This window comes from Opisthocomus hoazin, chromosome 2 (assembly GCF_030867145.1).
Source record: "Opisthocomus hoazin isolate bOpiHoa1 chromosome 2, bOpiHoa1.hap1, whole genome shotgun sequence".
NCBI lineage: Eukaryota > Metazoa > Chordata > Aves > Opisthocomiformes > Opisthocomidae > Opisthocomus > Opisthocomus hoazin.
Window position 1 is genome coordinate 130737256 of NC_134415.1, and position 18111 is coordinate 130755366.

The 18111-nt window shown below is 48.3% G+C and overlaps 1 protein-coding gene across 1 annotated transcript in view; it reads left to right on the plus strand.

Moving 5' to 3' along the window:
- Nucleotides 1-18111, plus strand: part of ELP3 (elongator acetyltransferase complex subunit 3) — a 114661-nt gene that overhangs the window by 55320 nt on the left and 41230 nt on the right. The window contains exons 10-11 of the mRNA XM_075415067.1: nucleotides 7392-7585; nucleotides 14613-14703. Of these exons, the coding sequence (XP_075271182.1) occupies nucleotides 7392-7585; nucleotides 14613-14703 (285 nt within the window). The remainder of the gene's footprint in view (nucleotides 1-7391; nucleotides 7586-14612; nucleotides 14704-18111) is intronic.

Consider the following 18111-nt stretch of genomic DNA (forward strand, 5'->3'; position numbering starts at 1 on the left):
CTACTAAGTGATTGTTCGTTCCCTGTAGAGTTGGAAGTGTCATTCAACGCAGTCGCTGTCAAGTGCTGCCGGTGTTCGTGGTTATAAATAATACAACTGATGGAGATAAGGAATGCCGTAATACGGAGAGTTAAGATAATGTAGTTGGACATGAATTTAATCATCTATTTAATGCAGGGACTACAGTAAAGGGACCGATTCAAGAATGAGGTGAAGTGGCACCTGACTTTTAGTGGACAGACGTTAAAAAGTAGATTTTGTGACCTTTATTTTTAACAAATCCTGACATTTTAGTAAATCGCTTTAAAAAATTGCTGCACTTATCCTATAACTGATATCTCCTCAAACAGTTGAACATCTTGAGAGCAAGAAGATTAAAGGTGGCAACTGAATCTTTGGTCTGCGAAATGTTGAGGTGGAATCCCATAAAATGATATTTTTCTCTTTTTTTTTTTGAAGAACTGCAGCTTTTGGGTGTCTACAAAACATGTTTCTAATTTGTTCTGTGCTTAAGGTGGTCAGTAAAATCAGATTAAAACTGCAATAATCTTTTAATATATTTTAGTATAAACTGTATAATCTTTTAATATTGGCGGAGTTGTGCTATTCCCAAACTGGAAAATGGGACCAAACCGCTGCGTGGTCTCGTTATGATCCCAAAACCCTTGACCTTTCTGTTGCAACTCTGAGCAGATACATGGGTGACTGATGGGTTTTCTGTTGAAAAAGGTCATTGCAAACACACATGACAGGGAAATACTTGAGGTCAGGACTTCGTCTCCTGATTCCATCTCCTCTTCTGTTCTGATATTTTTTTGGCTCACCTAGTGTTACGCTGACTTTTGGTTTTCAACTGATGTCTGTTTTCTTGGACAGTAATTACAATGTCCTGCAAATTTTAAGACTCAGAGCAATTGGTGGGAGTTGGACAAAAGGATTCCATCACTCACTTCGATACGTCTGCTTTGATGGAAAAACCAGTGGCTTCTTGGCATCTAAATGACTAATTTTACACCCATTGGACCCTGATTATTCGTAGCGGCGAGTTTATGAGGTGGTGGATGAATGGATCCTACAGAAGCCATTAGCTTTAATAACAGAGAACTTCTACAACAGAGGCATATGCTAGTAAAATCAATTACTGTTCTCATAAAGCATGTTAGTGGCTAACTTGTGTAACCTTGTAGACTGAATGTGCGTTGATGGGATCTTATTAAGATTCATTGTTTGTAATTCACGGAGCAGCTGTTCCGACAAGTGAGGTGTGTGTAATGGAACTCAGGTGAAGCAAAAAAAAATGGTGAATTCCAGGATTCTCTGGTTACTCATGACATTATTTGCTGTGGAAAAAGTACTTAACTATTCTCTAATACCACATAAACTGGGAAAAGTTACGAGGAACATTATTTTAGGGTGTGAAAAGGCCCATGTTTATGAACCTTCGGATCATTTAAGTTCCAACTGATCTGAATTGACCTTTTTTCTAATTACTGTTAAACCAGCACGATAATCTCTCACATCCTGTCCATCCTCTACACACGCAAATTTTCAGATTTTACTGTAGCATCCTTCTTTATTGTACGAGACATGTTAAATGCTCGTTGCCTTACAGTCTTTAGAGGGGAGAAGAATAGAATAGAATCATAGAATAGAATAGAATCATAGAAAAATAGAATAGAATCATAGAAAAAAATTCAAGTTCGAAGAAAATTGGCTAAGCAGCATTGAAGTTGCTACGTGCTTCCATTTGGGATGTTCACGCGTGCGGGAGCGCTGTGCCGCGTCCTCAAGGGATTAAAAAAAACCACCTGGAAATACGTAAAGATCCTTTCTCTCTAGGTCAGCTTTAACCTCTGCCTTCACGGTGCGTTAGCAGCCGTGGGTTTAAGCCCTGATGGAGCGCTTGCTCGAGCTGACGGAAAGCCTCCTGTTGACTCCTGTGGATGGTGGTCTCTGGAACAAATGTTGCTTTAGGGATCGAATTTGTCGGGGCTGTAAACTGTTCTGAACGTTTTTATCAGTCGAAGACACCTTTTAAGGTGTCCAATTAAAAAAAAGACAAGGCTACAATTCCTACTAAAGCTTGGCATGTGTTAGTATTTTATAGTTCCTTTGTTTCAGGAGAGGCTTAGTCACAGAATCACAGAATGGTCAGGGTTGGAAGGGACCTCTGTGGGTCACCCAGCCCAACCCTCCTGTCGAAGCAGGGTCACCCAGAGCAGGCTGCACAGGACCTTGTCCAGGTGGGTCTTGGATATCTCCAGAGAAGGAGACTCCACAGCCCCTCTGGGCAGCCTGGGCCAGGGCTCCGTCACCCTCAGAGGGAAGAAGTTCTTCCTGGGGTTCAGCTGGAACTTCCCAGGCTTCAGTTTGTGCCCGTTGCCCCTTGTCCTGTCGCTGGGCACCACTGGAAAGAGTCTGGCCCCGTCCTCCTGACACCCACCCTTCAGTCAAAACTGTTTGTAAATGGGAAAAGGTTAAGCCTTTCTATATTGGGATTTACAGAGACTATTTAAAGTTTGCCGCTGGAAGAAGGGGTTCAGGAAGAAGAAAAAGGAAACACCGCTTTGCTATATGGTTTGAAATTAATTACTTTTGAAATAAGTGAACTTGAGGAAGATTTTGAGAAATAGTCTAAGAAATAAATGTGAAAATACGTTGATTTTTTTAATGCCAGCATTGCTGAACTACAAAGTGGCATTGTCAGCTAGCTTAATGGACTGATGTAAAACGTGCAAGGGGTGTGAATTGGCAAAATTCACAATGTGATGATGAACCTTCACTTTTGACCTTGCCTTTGCCTGCTGGATGGCTTTAACCTTAGTGCTCTGTTGATGCCTGCCTTTAATCTGCAATTAAAGCAGTGAATGTTTAAATATTCTGACTGGTGAATCATACATGCTTTTGCGTTCGGTTCAGCATCGTTGCGAATATTAATACGTAACCTTACTGGCAGACTTTTTCCCTTGCTGGAGTGGTTTATTTACTTTCCTGTATCTCACTGGGGAAGCATCATTGCTTCCCTACCTTAATGTCTCTCTCTTCTTCAGTGCCACTTGGCCATAGAGCTCCTCTCGTCAGAACAATCATCTCTTACGTGATTTTTGTATTCCTGCTTTCACAGTTGCTTTGTTTTACGTTAGAGCACTTCTAACCACCCACAAAAGTTGGAAGTCTGTTCTTTTGGGTTGCTCCAGGACAACAGGATTCTGGATTATTTTTCTGACCCGACGCTACCCTATATGCTGTATGACTTTGGATTACACACCTGCTTCAGCTGGCTGGTTTGCAAAGGAGTCCAGTGATTTATTTTTCCTTTTTCCCCTTCTCTTTGGATCTTGAGCATGAAATGCACACCAGGGCCATCACAGAATCACAGAATGGTAGGGGTTGGAAGGGACCTCTGTGGGTCATCTAGTCCAACCCTCCTGCCGAAGCAGGGTCACCTACAGTAGGTTGTAGAGGACCTTGTCCAGGCGGGTCTTGAATATCTCCAGAGAAGGAGACTCCACAACGTCCCTGGGCAGCCTGGGCCAGTGCTCCGTCACCCTCAGAGTGAAGAATGGTAAGAGTGGTCAGCCAAGGGCAGAGCACACCTGCCTTCTCTGACAGCTGCCAGTGACAATGTTGACCTATAAAGTCAAACTGAACCCTTGGATCAGAGGGGAAGACACAGGCTTCTAAGAGATGTGTGAAGCAGACGTAATCGTTCCCTGCTGTCACATGGGGGCAGATCCCGTTTCTGACCTTACTTCCTTACTGGGAGTTGGTCTCGATGATCCTTATGGGTCCTTTCCAACCTGAGATATTCCATGATTCATCAGTGGTGCTCAACAGACCACTCCGTAACCCAGCCCGATGCTGAAACAGAAGAAAAGCACTCTCCACTCAACGCCCATTCTCTCCTGTGAGCGAGGTGAGTCATCCTGGTCAAGGGTCCATCAGGGCTCGGAGCAGGGCGGCATGGCTGGGAGCCATCACACCTCCTGCCTGTGGAGCTGCAGCGCAAACCAGCCCTGAGTGCCTCCACAGAAGTCGTTTATGTCCGATCCTCAGAGCTGATGGTGATGACTCTGTCATTTCATTAAGCTGGCAAGATAAGGGTGGTTTGTCATCTCATGGTGGCGACGTGAGATTCGTGACAAACGGGAGCGTTTATGGAGTGCATCAACGGTCCTGAGGAGAGGAGGAGACCAACCTTGTATCTGCAGACACTCCAGAGTGAGCACCTTGACGCTGGGGATCAACGTCATTTCTCTTCATCTGCCGTTGGCTAATTGCCTTATAAACCATTTACTTGACAGATAGCACAGCTTAATGAGATACGAGGAGTGCTACATGTCTGGGATGGTTGGTCTTGTGTCTTGGATACTCTTTGAGGAGGAATGAGCTAATTATCCCTCCTGGAGGCTGAGGGTGGAGGACGTGGGTCTCAGTCTCTGCAAGAACCAGATTGTTTCGCAGTGCTGTAACGAGGTGAGCACGACAAGGCTGTGCCTGGATGGGGTTCTCTCAGCAGCAGCAGCTTTTGGCACAACCATTTTGCAAAGCTGCAGGTAAATCCAGTCAGTCGATCCGAGTTAAAAGAACCCTGCAGCATTTGAAACCAGTACCTCCCCGTTGTGTTGTTTTTTCCTTTATGGGACTTACTGCTCCTTGAGCCAGCAGTGCTGCTGGCGTGGTGATGGCTGAAGCTCCATCAGGCCATGAATGAAGGATTTGACAGTTAATTTTGCAGCAGCACTGTGGTCTTGGGGCTGCTCAGCCTGGAGAAGGAAAGGCTTCGCAGAGACCTTACTGTGGCCTTCCAGTACTTAAAGGAGGCTTATAAGAAAGATGGGAACAGGCTGCTTCTCAGAGCCTGTTGCAACAGGACACGGGGTGATGGCTTTAAAAGAAAAGGGGAGATTCAGACTGGATCTAAGGAAGAAATTGTTTACTCTGAGAGTGGTGAGACCCTGGCCCAGGTTGCCCAGAGAGGTGGGAGATGCCCCATCCCTGGAACCATTCCAGGCCAGGTTGGACGAGGCTCTGAGCACCCTGATCTGGGTGGAGATGTCCCTGCCCATGGCAGGGTGGTTGGACTGGACGGCCTTAAAAGGTCCCTTCCCACCCAGACTGTTTTCTGTGATGCTGTGACTTTGTCTGTGGTCCAGATCTTGTTTTGTCTCTTCAACTGACTCAGCTCTCCCTGTCTCTGTGAGGATGTGTAGGCTCAGGGGGCTGCTCTGCCTTGAAAAGATATTTTTCAGCTGGTTTCTTTTTTCAGCTGGATGAACTCTCTGGTCTGTTTTTCTCTGCAGCTGCACAGCAGGTGGGGTGGCACAGGAGTGCGGGCGTGCAGGGCAGAGGGTGCTGGAGCTGGCCCCAGGCTCAGGCAGGGAGTCTGGCAGAAACGGCCCGGGCTGACGTGGTCCTACCGTTCCTCTGACCTTGCTCGCCTCTCCCCGTCCTTGTGCTGGATCTAGCATGCGCTCAAGTCTGTGCAGATCCGTTTTGGTGTGCTTAAGCTAGCAGCAAACCGTTTGCTGCTTTTTATCATGTTGAAGTGTGGTTTTGTGAAGCACGGAGAGCCAGCAGCACCACTTACTGCTGCCCAGGTGGGGAGGTCCTGCTCCCAGCAGGCAGCTGATGGCACTTTATTCCAACACCGGCGCTTGCTGGAGCGCTGCGAGAGCTGGTTTAACACAGGGCAGCAGTGAGAAACGTAGCAAAACATCTGAATGGGTCTGGGCCACGTGAATGCACCAGTACAGGCTGGGGCTGACCTGCTGGAGAGCAGCTCTGTGGAGAGGGACCTGGGTGTCCTGGGGAACGACAAGGTGACCATGAGCCAGCAGAGTGCCCTAGGTGCCAAGAAGGCCAATGGGATCCTGGGGTGCATTAAGAAGATTATGGCCAACAGGTCAAGGGAGGTTCTCCTGCCTCTCTGCTCTGCCCTGGGGAGGCCCCATCTGCAGTGCTGTGTCCAGTGCTGGGCTCCCCAGTTCAAGAAAGATGAGGAGCTACTGGAGAGAGTCCAGCGGAGGGCTACGAGGACGAGGAGGGGACTGGAGCATCTCTCCTCCGAGGAGAGGCTGAGGGAGCTGGGCTTGTTCAGCCTGAAGAAGAGAAGGCTGAGAGGGGACCTTCGAAATGCCTCTAAATATCTGCAGGGTGGGGGTCAGGAGGACGGGGCCAGACTCTTTCCAGTGGTGCCCAGTGACAGGACAAAGGGCAACGGGCACAAACTGAAGCCTGGGAAGTTCCAGCTGAACCCGAGGAAGAACTTCTTCCCTCTGAGGGTGACGGAGCCCTGGCCCAGGCTGCCCAGGGAGGTTGTGGAGTCTCCTTCTCTGGAGATATTCAAGACCTGCCTGGACGTGGTCCTGTGCAGCCTGCTCTGGGTGACCCTGCTTCGGCAGGGGGTTGGACTGGGTGACCCACAGAGGTCCCTTCCAACCCCAACCATTCTGTCACCCTGTGATTCTGTAATGTGTTGAAGCACTTCACAAGTGCTGGTGAGCACCAAAGCCAGTGCAGCAACTGGTGGGACCACGGTAGCTTGCCGTTAACTCAGCTTAGCAAACGTGTAGTTTTTATTATTACTGTAAGAATGCTATGCTGGAGAGGGATCAAGTGGTGGATTTCAAGTGTGCCACAGCCTAATCCAGTATTAGGTCTGGCCAATAGATGCTGTTACAATGAGGGCCATGTCATCGCTTCAGTCAAGTTAATGGTCGCTTGGTTCAGGGTGCCTTGCCTGTTTGTTTTAATTTTTGTAAGTGATGTTATTTTAGTTGTCATTACTGGAATTTAATCTGCAAAAATCCAAATGTGCTTGTTGTGTAGAGCAAGCTAGCGCTGTTCAGTTTGCAGTTCTGCACCCAGGTTTAGTCATAGAAGTTAGCAGGAGATACAGTTTGTCCTCCCGTTCTCCAGGATTGTTCAGAACATCATTGTAGAATAAATCTGTTTTTCTCCATTGCTATTCAAATGATGTGTCCCAGACACATTGATTAATCTCTAAATGTGGTCTGCTGAGATTGAAGAGAAGTACACTCATTCCTATTGTTCTAATTCTGAGCAGAGTCTGTTACAATGAATGGTGCCAGCTCTATTGAATTCATGCTGAAAGGTAGAAGTAATGTGCAGATTCGCCTCGTAGCATTGTCACGTGGATCTTTTTTCTTTAGTGGCCTTCTCTTTAAATCTAGAACATGCTCTTTTATTTCAAAAAATGTCGTAAACTGAGAAATACTGGCAACTTAATGCAAGCCAGTAATTCTTAAAATGTACTTACAATTGTCTTTTACAAAATCTACCTTGAAATTCACTTTGTCGGGGAGCTGAAGCCCCAGGAGATGTTGTTTGTGTTGCCCTGACTTGCATTTTTTGTTCCACTTTTGCAGGAGTTTTTTGAGAATCCTGCTTTTCGCCCAGATGGCATGAAGCTCTATCCGACGCTAGTGATCCGTGGCACTGGTCTGTACGAGCTGTGGAAGACTGGAAGATACAAGAGTTACCCCCCCAGCACTCTTGTGGATCTGGTGGCCAGAATCCTGGCCCTTGTCCCACCGTGGACACGTGTGTACCGTGTTCAGAGGTAATTTTCTGTGATGGGCCTCGTATCTTGAGTTATTGCACTTGGAGGGATTCTTTCTTTAATTACAGCGAGATCTGACTCAGGCTTTTATCATTTTTCAGTCCTGATCGTTGATGCACTAAATATTTTTAAAACTACTTCCTTTCTATTCAGAATGGGAAAGGCCAAGTAGGATGAGAAGCTGTTTAAATTGAGCTGCCTCTCTAATGCACCCAGCAACGTCAAGATTTCTGCAGGCCCTGCTTTCGCTGCCAGCCAGACAAGAGCATAGGACGCGGCACACGTAGTCCTTTAATGATGCTGATAGATAATTGCCTCTTGGCTGTGGGTGAAGTTTCCTACATTTATTGCAGGAGCTGCGAGGTGCATCTTTTTTTTTTTGGCTGTAGAGACTTCCTTTCGTTCCCCATGGGTATTGCAGATTTTTCATAACTGTGCTGTGGTCGTGCCGTTCTTTCCGGCACTCACCTCCCAGGACGATGGATAATACTTCCATTTAGCACTGTATTTTCCATGTGGGGTCTTCCTTGGATTATTTTTCTTCTGTTATCTCCTACATCTATCTCATATTAGGAAGGGAGGCTGTAGCACGCTTGCCTATTTTTTGCGTGTGCAGACAACAGTCAGTTGGCTTCCAGCGACGTGAGCTGGAAACAGTGCCAATGCCTGGCTCTCCAAGAGCGTGCAGAATGAGAAAGCCTTGGGCGTTAGACCTCACCTGCCTGGTCTTCTCTAAGGCATTTGGGTTGGTGCCCTGTCAGAAATACGATGGAGCAGGGATAAGCAGAGAAACATGATAGAAAAGGAAGTGGCTGAAGACAAGAAGCAGTGGGTAGCTTTGACAAAGGAAATATGGACTCAGGGTTATCAGCGGAGTTGCTCAAACATCCATTTAAATACTAATCTTCCTCAGAATTGTGTTTATTTACAATGTCACAAAGAGAAATAGGGCACTGAGGAAACTTTGCGGGGGTGGGAAGCATCACTGAAAGAGAGAGGATGCACGAGCAGGATCTGGTGGTGGTAAAGCTGGAGTGACAGACGTGGGATGAGATGCAGTTCAGGGATGCCATTCAGAGGGACCTGGACAGGCTGGAGAGGTGGGCCTGCGTGAACCGCAGGAAGTTCAACAAGGCCAAGTGCTGGGTCCTGCACGTGGGTCAGGGCAATCCCAAACACAAGCACAGGCTGGGCGGGGGGTGGCTCGAGAGCAGCCCTGAGGAGAAGGACTTGGGGGTACTGGTGGGTGAGAAGCTCACCATGAGCCGGCAATGTGCGCTGGCAGCCCAGAAAGCCAACCGTGTCCTGGGCTGCATCCAGAGCAGCGTGGCCAGCAGGGCGAGGGAGGGGATTCTGCCCCTTTACTCCGCTCTCGTCAGACCCCACCTGGAGTCCTGCGTCCAGCTCTGGAGCCCCCAACACAGGAAGGACATGGATGTGTTGGAGCGGGGCCAGAGGAGGCCACGAAGATGATCCGAGGGCTGGAGCACCTCTCCTCCGAGGACAGGCTGAGGGAGTTGGGGCTGTTCAGGCTGGAGAAGAGAAGGCTGCGGGGTGACCTTAGAGCAGCTGCCAGTACCTGAAGGGGCTACAGGAAGGATGGAGAGGGCCTTTTCACAAGGGTGTGTGGTGATAGGACAAGGGGGAATGGCTCTAAACTAAAAGAGGGCAGATTTAGATGAGATATTAGGAAGAAATTCTTCCCCATGAGGGTGGTGAGGCCCTGGCCCAGGTTGCCCAGAGAAGCTGTGGCTGCCCCCTCCCTGGCAGTGCTCAAGGCCAGGTTGGATGGAGCTCTGAGCATCCTGGTCTGGTGGAAGATGTCCCTGCTGATGGCAGGGGGGTTGGAATCAAGTGATCTTTAAGGTCCCTTCCAACCCAAACCATTCTATGATTCTTTGATTCTATAATAAGGAAGGGCACAGATAGCTCAGTCTTTTTCTGGTGGTGGTTGCTAGCAAACCTGAACGCGCCTACCAAACAGCCAGCTGGTACGCAGAGAGCTCGCGATAACTTGCTGTCTGTGGCACAAGCTGAATCTGAAAGGAATTTGTGGAAATAGAGCCTGAAACATAAGATGTGAAGGATGGAGGAGTTGTGGCAGCAGGCTAGAAGGAGATGGAAAGGGCCTGGGGCAGCAATGGAGAGGCGAAAAAGTTGCTGGCCTCAGTGTTGGGAACAGACCACAAATGTTTCCAGAAATCTGGTGTCATTCATTCTTTGGTTAGAGTCACACAATGGCCCTGAAAGCAATTGAGATCCAAGTAATAGCTTTTGGGCTTTGCATTGGAGGTGTAAGAACCTGTTATCACCACAAACACTTTTGAGATAACACGAGCCAGTCAGTAAGAAAACAGCTATTCCACCGGCACATACTAACTGACAACTGGATGACAGCTGGATGGAGGCTGCTGCTGTTGACAGAAGAAACCATAGTCAAGCTCAGGCAAATCAGCACACCAAGCAAAGACTTCTCCAGGCCTGCGTTCCTGAGGAGAAGACCTGCTAGGCTGCAAACTCATGCTGACCTCTAACAAGAAACCTGTTTGTTTTAGATGTGATGCTGTGGTGATGGCACCATGAACACAAGGGCCATTGTGTCTACGGGGGATTTGGTGGAGAAGGTGATGTACAGGGAGAAAAGGCAGGAGTTTTGTGTTTGAGGAAGAATTTATTCCCTCTGAGGTTGACGAAGCCCTGGGCCAGGCTGCTCAGGGAGGCTGTGGAGTCTCCTTCAAGACCCGCCTGGACAAGGTCCTCTACAGCCTGCTCTGGGTGACCCTGCTTCGGCAGGAGGGTTGGACTGGGTGACCCACAGAGGTCCCTTCCAACCCCTACCATTCTGTGATTCTGTTTAATAACACTTCTACAAGTGATGTGAGAAGTCTGGGGGAATATCAAGTAGAAATTTCCAGTAAGCCATGTTTTGCCTTCTTCAGGAGCATCAAATCCTTCTTCTCAGAGTTCAGCTGCAGCCACAGGTTTCTCACAGTAACAAAGATGTGAAGAGCAAATCTCAGGTGGCTGAATCTGCATCTCAGTGACTACAGACTGCTGGAGCACAATCACGCTCATAAGCCTATTGGAGCTGCACCATACTCACGTGTAGCTTCTCTTCCTCTTTGGTAACTTTGGAAAGCTACTCCAGAATCTCAGTCCTGACCAAAAATTCCCAGCTTCCCGCCTCGTTTTATGCAAGGCTACTTCTCATTTTCTTGTTTTCTGCCCAAATCAATGTTCCTGTTTTTTAAAAGCTTATCTTCCTTCTCTGATAGATTTGCAGAGGTCATTTATGTTCACATCTATCCTTCAAACAGAAGACGGATGCTCCTCTGCACATATTTCTGCAGGTCATTTTCTTGAAGATAGGTGTTATTCCAGACAAGGTCTTACAAAGCCTTGTCTGGCTGCTGCATTAATACTTTAAGAGGAGTTATCCTGAAAAACAATGCTTTTCATGGCTGCATCCACCAGTGGCTTATTCATACTACAGACCAAGACCTTAAGAACTTTTCCTTCTCTGCTGTTTTCACATGGTGATCGCACGGTTCGCAGCAACCGCCTCTCTGAGTTTGGCCTCAAAATTCATAGAATCATAGAATGGTTTGGGTTGGAAGAGACCTTAGAGATCATCTGGTCCCAACCCCCCTGCCATCAGCAGGGACATCTTCCACCAGCCCAGGGTGCTCAGAGCTCCATCCAACCTGGCCTTGAACCCTGCCAGGGAGGGGGCAGCCACAGCTTCTCTGGGCAACCTGGGCCAGGGCCTCACCACCCCCATGGGGAAGAATTTCTTCCTCATATCTCATCTCAATCTGCCCTCTTTTAGTTTAGAGCCGTTCCCCCTTGTCCTATCACCACACCCCCTTGTGAAAAGCCCCTCTCCATCCTTCCTGTAGCCCCTTCAGGCACTGGCAGCTGCTCTAAGGTCACCCCGGAGCCTTCTCTTCTCCAGGCTGAACAGCCCCAACTCCCTCAGCCTGTCCTCGGAGGAGAGGTGCTCCAGCCTTCGGATCATCTTCGCGGTCCTCCTCTGGACCCGCTCCAACACATCCATGTCCTTCTTGTGTTGGGGGCTCCAGAGCTGGACGCAGGACTCCAGGTGGGGTCTGACGAGAGCGGAGTGAAGGGGCAGAATCCCCTCCCTATCTATTAGGACCCCTGGCTGGTATCTCTGCTCCCTAGTACCAGGAGACTCTATTTTTGTGGTCCCTCACGTGCTTAAAATAATCAGTTTGAGGAGTCGGATGAGCACGGGGGAGGTATCACTGATAAAAAGCCATAGAAATCTTTCTGTTTCAGGAAACCAGGTTAAATACAGGGTTTTCTTTAAAGAAAAAAACCAGAGTTGCTCTTGGTAATGGCTGGTTGGAGGACAATATATCTTTCAGGGTGTTCTGTGTCTGTCAGAGATGCTAAATACTGTATTTATCCTGAGTGTTTGTGAACCGCATTATTGCCAAATTGCTTTGCTGTGTGAGGAGGTGCGAAATGACAGGACTAGCACCACACACCTGGAGACTTTTTCTTTCGTGGTGGTTTATATGAATGTTATTTTCACTCTACTGATGGGGAGATGTAGGTATGAAGAAATAAAATTCCTTACTCAACCGAGATCATATAAGAAGGCAGAGCTGAGAGCGGACTCAAGGTCTTTAGACTTGCTCTGTGTGCTTCAGTCTGCTGCTTCACAAGTGTCCTAAGCAATGCAAAATGCTTGAAAACCAGAAAATTAAATAGGCCTCGTTGAAGCTTGTGGCAAATTGCACATTGACTTTAATAAGGTCAGGATTTAATCCCCCGTATCCCTGAATTTATTTACCATTTGAACAAGTCCTAAAATCGCTGGTACATTGCTGTCTGGTGGCTGTTCAGAACAGGCAGTTAGCGTGTACGCTGGTGATGCACACAGGGTATTTATTCAAATACTCTGCCCTAATCTGAAGTGGGGATGGAAAATCTATTTCTTGCTTTCTTTTCCATAAAAAGCTTATTTTTCATATTCGTATTTTAATTTCGTTTGCTCCCTGGTAGCCAGATGAGAGAGGCTCGAGTTACTGTATGTTGTAATCTATCTTTTATTTGCAGTACTTTATTTACTATTTCGTAGCTGAGTCTGGATTTAGCTAAAGACCTGGTACTGGAAGATGTCAGGATGTTTCATCTGTGTCCCTGTAGGGAAAATACATACAGCTCGACTTTTTGGAGTTGCTCCATAATTAGGAGAAAGGCATTTAGGTAGATTATCACTGTAGATCTAACATGCCCTGATGAAAATGCCGTTCTCCTCTAGTGTGTCCTTTATAGTCACAATGTGAAGTGCTCATTTCCTCTAATTGAAGCTCTTTGAAGTATGTTGTGTTGGCTCTGCAGTGTCTTATTTACTCAAAGAAATCCACGGAATAAATGAACTGGTTAGCTAATTGTATTTTGCCTCAACTTTTTGGCATGCGAGTGTAAGAGGCGAGGAGTTTTTCATAGACCCTTTGGCTTTAGGGTAAAAAAGAGCAGGGAAAACAGGGGGGGGAAAGTAAAACGCTGGAGCTCCGTTAAGCTGGAGAAAGTTTTACCAAAACTGGAGTGAGATGCTGAAATGGGAGGAGAATCCTGGAGTCTCGAAGCCCTTGTTTTCGTTCTTAACAGTAAAGGAAAACTTTTCTTGCCCCGCTTTCCAGTCTCTCAGACGTCTACAAGGCTGAAGCAGCACAAGGATCAGGCCTTTAGGACCCCTGAAGACCTGCGTCTGTTATACAGCTCCTGCCAAAAATCGTCCTTGGCAATGGGGGCCGTGGTGTGAATGCCAGTCCTCGAAGGTCTGAATAGATCAATTAATGCAGAGCTCATCAGACAGCTGCTAGATGGTGATGACTTTCAATCACTACTGAACCAAGATGGATTAAGCTAATTACAGTACTGATTCCCTGAACCATCCCATGCGCTGTGTGTTTTCCTGTGATGTTCTGTTCTTTACTCTATTGAGTGCTTGTACAGATAAAGAAAAAGGAGGAATACTCACCAAGGAATGTTTGAGCCCTGTTTTGAGATTTACCTGTTGTACAATTTACTATCTTTCGTGCGTAGTCCTTATTTCCCTGCTTCTTGAGGGGGTTTGGATGACGTGGTGGTGTGCTCTCAGTGGTGCTGGGGTGGAGTCTGAGCAGGGGAAAGGAGAAGCATTTGGAGTCACCGTGTAGTACAGCATTAGGTACCAGGTGAGCGCAGAGTGGGATGTGCCGATATTCCGCATGTTTCTTTTACAGCTTGGTCCGGATGCGTAAATCCTCCTTTCCCTAAGGGGAGGTATCCTGCTTTCCTAACCTCCAGAGGGACAAACTGCCCTGGAAGGCGGTGGAGAGGCCAGACCTGGTCTTGCTTTCAAATTTCGTTTTAGTACCTCCCTTGGAGAACTGCAGGAAGGAGTTCTGCCATTTGCAGACTCGTGATCTACATTCCCCTAGGAAGGCCCTAGACTTTCCGGCTGAGCTTTGCTGCAAATCATCTGCTAAACAGAACTTTTTCCACTTTTAAGCAGCTAGAGTCCCAGTATAAAAATGTTGTCATTCTGATGAAGTTTCCCTGATGGACATTCAGCTCGGAGACTGCAGGAGGATGCGGTCTGGTGCCCAGTTGCTGGTCTCCAGCAACAGATACCATGAAGAACATCTGACCTGGGGTCCTAGGCGAGGCGCAGGCTTGGCTGGATGATCCTTTTTTTGCCAGACTTCCAAGTGAAGAACTGAGAGCGATATTATAACCTATTTCTCAGGGTTCTAAAAGCCTACTTCAGTCTTCACTCTTTTTACTAAAATAAAATCCGTAGCTTTTCCCCTTTGTTTTTCTCCTGCTTTTAGTTTTGTTTTGCCTGTGTTATTTCTTGTTCAACCAAAGACTTGAAACAAAGGTAACTGAGATAGGTTTTGTGGTCTGCTATTTGGGATCTTGGCTTAGGTGACCGTAACGGTGCTTTACGGAGCATTGTCTGCTAGTGCAGTTTTTTGAGGTTTGTGTTTTTCCCTCTTCTATGCAGAGATATCCCAATGCCGCTGGTCAGCTCTGGAGTGGAGCACGGGAACCTGAGAGAGCTTGCCTTGGCCAGGATGAAAGATCTCGGGACACAGGTAAAATCAATATTTGTCGGTTGGTGTTGAGGGAGAGCTGCTTGATGACTTTACACAAAGTAGCAGAGAGGAAAGCGATGACCAGAAGACGCGACGGAAATCAGGTTTACTGCTGAACTAAAACAATCTGCGAAGGTCTTTTGAAAAGATGTTAAAAAAATTGCCTGGATGATACTTCTGAAAACGGTTTTTTTCTTTGGTTGGTTTTTAGTTTAGCACTTTCACCTCAGTCCTGACGGTATTTGGTAACTAGTCTGTGGTATTCCGTTTTTTAACAGAACGACACCCTTAAATCAGAGAGAAGGCAGAAAGGTTTCTTTTGAATTTATGCTATTAGAAATTCTCCTTCCTCTGTTTTTCCCACGCATGCACTTAGTTGCCTGAATATTGGAAGAAAAGCTCTTCGACTGAGGCCGGAGAAATCTTGCAAGAGAGATTTCGGCGCCAACAAATGAGACTTGATATTCTTGATATTTCTAAGGTCAAATAAAAATATGAGTGGGGGTGGAGAGAAGGAGGGGGAGGGAGGAACTGCATTTGTGTTTGAAGTCAGAATGGGATACGTATCACAGAATCACAGAATGTTCGGGGTTGGCAGAGACCTCTATGGGTCACCCAGTCCAACCCCCTGCCGAAGCAGGGTCACCCAGAGCAGGCTGCACAGGACCTTGTCCAGGCGAGTCTTGAATATCTCCAGAGAAGGAGACTCCACAGCCCCTCTGAGCAGCCTGTTCCAGGGCTCCGTCACCCTCAGAGGGAAGAAGTTCTTCCTCGGGTTCAGCTGGAACTTCCCAGGCTTCAGTTTGTGCCCGTTGCCCCTTGTCCTGTCGCTGGGCACTACTGGAAAGAGCCTGGCCCCGTCCTCCTGACCCCCACCCTGCAGATGTTTGTAAGTATATATTAGGTCCCCTCTCAGCCTTCTCTTCTCCAGGCTGAACAAGCCCAGCTCCCTCAGCCTCTCCTCGTAGCAGAGATGCTCCAGTCCCCTCCTCATCCTCGTAGCCCTCCGCTGGACTCTCTCCAGTAGCTCCTCCATCTTTCTAGAAGTGGGGAGCCCAGAACTGGACAGAGTACTCCAGATGGGGCCTCACCAGTGCAGTGTAGAGGGGAGGCAGAACCTCCCTTGACCTGCTGGACACTCTTCTTGATGCACCCCAGGATCCCATTGGCCTTCTTGGCACCCAGGGCACGCTGCTGGCTCATGGTCACCTTGTCGTCCACCAGGACACCCAGGTCCCTCTCCACAGAGCTGCTCTCCAGCAGGTCCACCCCAAGCCTGTACTGATGCATGTATACCCAGTCTTGATTTTTCTGGGAAGGTCGCTGCAGCAGTCGACATTCGCAGTGCCGCTCACGGTCTGCTCTGACACCGCTCCCTGTTTGAAGCTCCCCCCGAAACCCACTTCTCAGCCACAGTTTGCAGATCCTCCAGGAAAGTTACGCCCAAGTTCTTCCTTTCTCGGGATGTCCACCTTCCTAGACAAAACACCACGCAAACCCCGCGCTCCTTGAGACCGTTGCAAAGGGCTTGGATTGCTTTGGTGTCCTGGTGTTCAGGCGGGGGCGGATCCTCACCGCAACTGTTCCGCGCGTCTGTATTGCGATTTAGCGCTCCCTTTTTCAAGCACACCTTTTCTTAAAGAGGTTTTAAGGCGTTACAGCATCCAGCTATAGTGAAATCTTCAGCTGCTGCGTGCGTGCCTGTAGTCCCACATCAACTTGCGCTGCCGATGTATATTTTTGGTATGGAACATGGGTGGTTCTCTAGGCTACATCTAGTTCCTTACTGCCTTTGCCATCTGACTTGGATCACAGAATCACAGAATGTTCGGGATTGGCAGGGACCTTTGTGGGTCACCCAGCCCAACCCCCTGCCCAAGCAGGGTCACCCAGAGCAGGGGGCACAGCACCACGGCCAGGCGGGGCTGGAATATCTCCAGAGAAGGAGACTCCACAGCCCCTCTGGGCAGCCTGGGCCAGGGCTCCGTCACCCTCAGAGGGAAGAAGTTCTTCCTCGGGTTCAGCTGGAACTTCCCAGGCTTCAATTTGTGCCCATTGCCCCTTGTCCTGTCGCTGGGCACCACTGCAAAGAGTCTGGCCCCGTCCTCCTGACCCCCACCCTGCAGATATTTAGAGGCATTTTGAAGGTCCCCTCAGCCTTCTCTTCTCCAGGCTGAACAAGCCCAGCTCCCTCAGCCTCTCCTCGTAGGAGAGATGCTCCAGTCTCCTCCTCATCCTCGTAGCCCTCCGCTGGACTCTCTCCAGTAGCTCCTCATCTTTCTTGAACTGGGGAGCCCAGAACTGGACATAAATGGATCTTGCAGTTGCAGTGCAAAAGATCAGAAAATAAACTCCAGACTGTCTTCCTTCCAGCTGGGCTTTCGATACCACTGAATCTCTCCTAAGCTGGTGCCCTGGACTTTCTCCTTGAATCATTCCTCCCGGTCTCTCTCCAGCAGCAAGCCAGGATTTGGCAAACAGCTTTGCCAGCCACTGAAGCTCCTCCCAGCTTTTCACTTCAAAACCAGGCAGGGGAGACAACCTCCGTGGTGCAGCTAAACCTTTGCAATTGAGCTCTTTAGGGCTACTGGTGAACTCTTCCCTGGATCTGATATTAAAACCACATCGTTTGATCTGAGCTTGATCAAGACCAGCTGGAGAAGCCGGGATAGCTGACCCACAGCAGCAAGGGCTGAGCTGGACCATTAAAGGGCTTGTCAGGCTGGCAGTCATCGCTTCCAGAAGAACCGAATCTGTAAATTTCTCTGCTGTGCAGATGATTATAGATTAGTGGGGCAGAAACACTGCGGCTGGTGGAATGAGGGACCAAAGTCTGCTGCACTATGGCTTGAGATGCAAGGCACTGTTGCGCTTCTCTTGTGTCATAGGAGAAAACCAGAAATATGCTTCTATCCTCATGTCTCTTAGCTTGGAAAAGGAGAGGAAGAGGCCAAGGCAAGGAAGGGGCTTGGTAGGAATCTGAAGTATTTGCGAGCTCAAAAGGTAAAGGTCTGCCAGCTCACCAGCTCTGGCAGTTGTGGCATCCGTCTTTGGGGAACGGCTCGGTGAGGAGGGCGTCGGAGGGATGGGGGTGAGCCGTGCCAACTCTGCAGCTTGCATCTGTGCTTGTTGGAAAGAAATGATTCTGGAGGGACCAGATGCCGGCCTTCGGGATTGCCAGCCACGGAGTGCAACTGGAGATGGGATTTTGAAGGAGCATCCTGGCGTGCGTTGTCCTTCCTCTGGGACTTTCCTGTTCTGGGGCTTTCGATGAAGACTGGATATTTCTCTGCCTTTGGCTGTGCTGTTTGTGTAGCTAGGATTTGGTGAAGCACAGTTTGTCAAATCTAGAATCCTGGTACGACAGCGAATCCTGGTTTTACCGTAGCCCACTGTAAAAAAACAAAC